This window comes from Homalodisca vitripennis, unplaced genomic scaffold (genome assembly GCF_021130785.1).
Source record: "Homalodisca vitripennis isolate AUS2020 unplaced genomic scaffold, UT_GWSS_2.1 ScUCBcl_14254;HRSCAF=24899, whole genome shotgun sequence".
Taxonomy (NCBI): domain Eukaryota; kingdom Metazoa; phylum Arthropoda; class Insecta; order Hemiptera; family Cicadellidae; genus Homalodisca; species Homalodisca vitripennis.
In genome coordinates this window covers 1-4,988 of record NW_025790365.1, presented here as the reverse complement: position 1 = coordinate 4,988, position 4,988 = coordinate 1, and the positions used below count along the sequence as shown (strand labels likewise).

Below are 4,988 nucleotides of genomic sequence, written 5' to 3'. Positions count from 1 at the left end.
CGGTAATTTAAGACTTTCTTGTGTGAGTTTTGCTTTGAAACAAAGTGCTTTGCCCCATTTGATGAAAACTAACTATGGAGCGAATAAAGAACCTAAAATAGAAACCTAGTAAATTAATAAAAAAGAATAGAGAGAACAAAAAACCAATGAGTCACAGATTGGTTTTATACAAAAAAATCTCCGTTACTATTGGCTGTTCGTCAGTTGTCAGTGATTGGCTATTTCTTTACTTCTAACGGATAGAGTATATACACATATATAATTAGGAGATGGGTAGACTTTAATAAGCAGCCTGCACTCTTTATTCGGTTGTTTTTATCGAATGGTTTTTTACCCGAATGAATAGTTCGATATTACAATTGATTTAACAACATATATTATTAATAGTTACAGCCATTTGCCATGTAAACAATAAACAGCAAGATGTAACTAATGTGTTGAGAATTTGAAAATGACGATGAATATGTGGGAATTATGTGATACTTTTCTTGATATACAGGTGGGTTTGGCTACTGCCATCACAAAAGCGGTTGCTCACTGCTATACGCTCAATTTATAAACATTCTAACGTATTTCTGATGTTTACGTCTAGGCCATAGTTGGATTTGTTATTTTGTAAAGTTATTGTTATATTTGTGATTTTAAAAAAATGGTAATGCATTATAATTCTTGTTTCACAAGATTAATATATAATATCGAATTTGGATGATATATCGAATAGTTCGATAATAACAATCGAATAACGAGTACAGGCCGCTTTTTAAAGTCTCTCCTAGGAGATTTATAATTTAATAATATTTCTGTCAAATATAGCAGAGAGCAATAAGTAACAAATAACAGAATGATACTAAGTTATAGTATTGCGTATTAAACAACAGTTATAAGGCGACTGCAACTACACTATCTAACTACCATATAGCAGTATTAATAACAAGAACAATAAAATTGGTATAACTTAGTACAAAAATTTAAATGCAATAATAAATCATGTATAATCAAACTTTTAATTAAATAATCTATTGGGAGCAGGCCTGCATTATTTAGTTTAGTATATACTATTATAAATAATTAGTGTTAACTTCATTAAGTACGTGTTTCAAACGTATTGTCCATATTAACGTAAATATGCTGTAAATCTCTTAGCTTTAATACAAAGATTTGCGATGGCATAACTTTAAAACAAGCTAATGTTATTTCAATTAGTGTAAAAAACTAAATATTTTCATAAATTAATCGAGCCCAACAAGCTGACCATCTAAATATACTAATTACATAATAACACTTAACTATAACGTAACTGTCACAAACTTTTTCTCAGAGGTTCGAGTTGGCCGTTAACCACTAACAGCATACTATCGTAAATCCCATATTGAAGTATAGGGGAGTGGTTACATTAATAAAAGAAAATGTTAGCTTTACAGGGGTTACAGTAATAATTTATTACAATACACAGATTATATGAAATATGCTATTCCAGTTATTGGTTGATTTCAGATCTCTTTAAATAACTGTTCTAATTACATCTTCAACATAGTCCTAAGGCCCCGGGCCTCCACTTGCGATTTGTTGTCGCGCGATTGTTTTGTCGCAGTCGCAAAACTTAATTGAGGTGCATCCACTTGCGACAGAATCGTTGTAGATTTTGATCATGGATGACATCGAAGCAAGTGTTGTGATCGCGCTTTTACTTCGTGCTAGACGTAAACGGCGAAAACATAATTACTGGGTTCACCCAATAACAAGTCAGCGATTACTAAAAGGGCAGTTTCACAAGTTATTTGAAGATTTGAGTGAACATCCTATAAAATTCTTTCAGTATTACCGAATGACGAAAAATAGTTTTGATGAACTTTTGAGAATAATTGGTCCATCAATTACATATAAAAAACACAAAATGGAGATTGTCTATACCACCAGAAGAACGTCTATCAGTGACTTTGAGGTGAGTAATAATTACAGAAAATCAAATTATCTTATTTGTTTATCTATTAAAAACTCTTTATTAAATCAAAACATTTTAAAAAAACACAAGTACAAATTAATAAAAATCAAATGTTATAGGAATAACTAAGGGTTAGTAGTTTACCCATTAAAAGAGTTACGATAAATCAAAAAGATCACTTCCACTTGCAGAGGGTGATGACAAAACACTTCCTGCAAAATCGTTGTAAAAATTCTGCATTGGCCCAGTATTTTGTGGATACACAGGTTGATTAGAATTATGTCCGTAAGCAGAATGGCTATGCTGTGGCTGTTGTGTATGTTGGGAAGAGCTGATGTAACCAGGGCGTGGATTAATGTTTCGAGCTTGCCTCATGACGTTTAAAATTTCTATCTTAGCATAATGCTTTTGCTCTTCATTTAATTTTCCTAACATTGGAACCAAACATTAAAGCGAAGTGTTTATCTTCATTACCCTCGTCACTTTGTCTTGCTTTCAAAATGTTCAATAAAGATGTCTCATATGAGTTTGCATTTTGTTTCTTACTATTTTTACGCCTTTCACGCTCGGTCTGTGCATTAATGCCAAGTGAGCATCTTGCAGTAGAATTACCTTCTTGAATGTCATCAGATGTATCATGTGGTTGCTCTGGTTCATATCCATCCGTTTCATTGAGGGAGATATTACTAATAGTTTCTCTTCCTTTTACAAAGGGAACCAAAAACAGCAACGCATCAAAATGGATATACTTTCTTCTTTTTGTTGCTCCTTGGCCTGATGTGGTTTTTCGTTGTGCTGCAATTTCCCTCAAAAAGCAGTCCTTTAAATTCTTCCACTTTTTTTGAACGTCTGTACCTGGAATACAAATTTAGTATTAACCCCCCTAGAATAATTAAAAATTATATTTTATTGATTTCAAATGTAAAACCTATGCCATAACTTCATCATAACACTTTTGATATAGTACCTCCTTATTTTCAGAATTTATTATTTTCAGGTACCTTGCCACTGGGAACAGCTTCATTTCGTTACACTTTGAATATTTATTGGGTGCCAGCACAATTGGTCACATCATTAAAGATACTTGCTCAAAATTGTGGACATGTTTACAACCAATACACATGCCTACCAAATCAGAGGAAGATTGGAAGGAGATAGCAAAACAATTTTACTTGCGAACGAACTTCCCAAATTGCATTGGTGCCATTGACGGCAAACATATAAGAATTCAGAAGCCAAATCACTCTGGATCTCTTTTTTACAATTATAAAAATTACTTTTCGATTGTGTTACTTGCTGTAGTAGACGCAGACTATTGTTTTACAGCAATCGATGTGGATCTTACGGTAGTAACAGTGATTCAAATATTCTGAAAAACTCCGCACTAGGTGCAAAGTTGATTGATGGCAAACTGAACATCCCTCAAGCTCAAACTCTTCCTAATGACGAAAATGGAAAACCTATGCCATTTGTTATAGTTGGAGATGAAGCATTTGCTACATCAAGAAATATAGTGAGGCCTTATCCCAGGAAGAATTTATCCATGAAACAAAGAGTATACAACTACAGAATGTCCGTGCTCGAAGAATGGTGGGAATGCCCCGTTTGGTATTTTAGCCAACAAATGGCGAATTTTCATCGGCCATTGAATGTCCAAACGAACTTAGCGGATGACATTATTAAATCATCCTGCGTTCTCAACAACTTTGTAAGAAGAAAAGATGGTATTCGAGTTGAAGATGAATGCTATGAGTGTCCGCTGGTATGTATACAACAAGTCGGTGTACGGGGTACCTCTTCAGGTATCGAAGCAAGAGACTACTTGGCAGATTACTTCATTTCACCTCAAGGCTCATTACCTTGGCAATACGACCATGTTTAAATCAATAAGAAGAAGTTGGCATAATAATACATGGAAGTGATTTACAGAAGAAACCTCTGTTTAAAAAATTGTTTAATACATGTTAAGAGTAACTAAAGTTTAATAATTTCATTATTAATCATTTATACAACCATATCTTGTTAGCCAAAACTACATTTTGGTTTAAATAAATTGCTAATAAAACTATGAACGATGTTTTATTTACAGAAACCTATTAGGTAGACCCTATTAAAATGAAATATTGAAAAAATGTTTCTTGTGAAATTTAAAAATAAAAAATAAACAAAACTGTTGGGAATAAATTAAAAAAGCATACAATATTTTAATAGACGATAATATAATAGATTTATAAGATAATTACAATATCAAAGACGAAAATAAATTGATTAAATCGGGAACATATAGAACTGCAATGAATCCGATAAGATATAAATTATAAGTTAGTGTAGGCTACATTTTTTAGATATCCTGTAGGTGGTATTTTTAGCCAATTAATTGCTATCATATTTAAATCACTCACCTTTATGTTTCTTTTCTTTTGATGTAAGGTCATTCCAGTTTTCTATCACTTTACCCCACACTTCAGTCCACAGTTTTTCTTTTATATTTCGGTCACTGTACTCTTTTAATTGTTTATTATAAAGAGCCGGTCTCTTTTCTACTTCACTAATTAGCAAATCAGTATCAATGACTGATAATACTAATTTACTAGTAGAGGTTTCACTGTCAGACATATTTATTTAGTTAACAAACAGCCACCGCTCGACAGTACTCAGTCAAAAATGCGACTAAATAATCGCCAGTGGATGCATGTCGATGCCTGTCCGTGTGACTCATTTTATTTCCGCGACAGTCGCGTCGCGGTCAAAATAGGTCCAGTTGCGTTTTTTAAATCGCAGTCGCATTTCTGTCGCATGTGGATGCGCCTGCATTTAAAACAATAGGTTCTATTTTTGCGACTAAACAATCGCGCGACAACAAATCGCAAGTGGAGGCCGGGCCTAACCCTGATCGTATTTTAGCCATAAAAAGTACCCTATATAGAGCCGCAAGGTACCCCAATAATTTAAAGATAAATACTCCCTTTAACTGTATAAACCAAATGTGAGGGTTGTGACTTTATGAACAGTCAAACCCGAGAATACATGTTGGCTCTATGAAGGT

At 33.4% G+C, this 4,988-nt stretch overlaps 1 protein-coding gene across 1 annotated transcript; it reads right to left on the bottom strand.

Moving 5' to 3' along the window:
* Positions 1–2,375: 2,375 nt before the first annotated feature.
* LOC124375145 lies at positions 2,376–4,821 on the bottom strand (the record flags this gene model as incomplete). The annotated part of the gene is made up of 2 exons (XM_046833255.1): positions 4,345–4,821; positions 2,376–2,797 (listed from the first exon to the last, which is right to left on the bottom strand). Coding segments are annotated over exons 1-2 (636 nt in total), but the record flags the coding sequence as incomplete, so codon positions are not given.
* Positions 4,822–4,988: the final 167 nt, after the last annotated feature.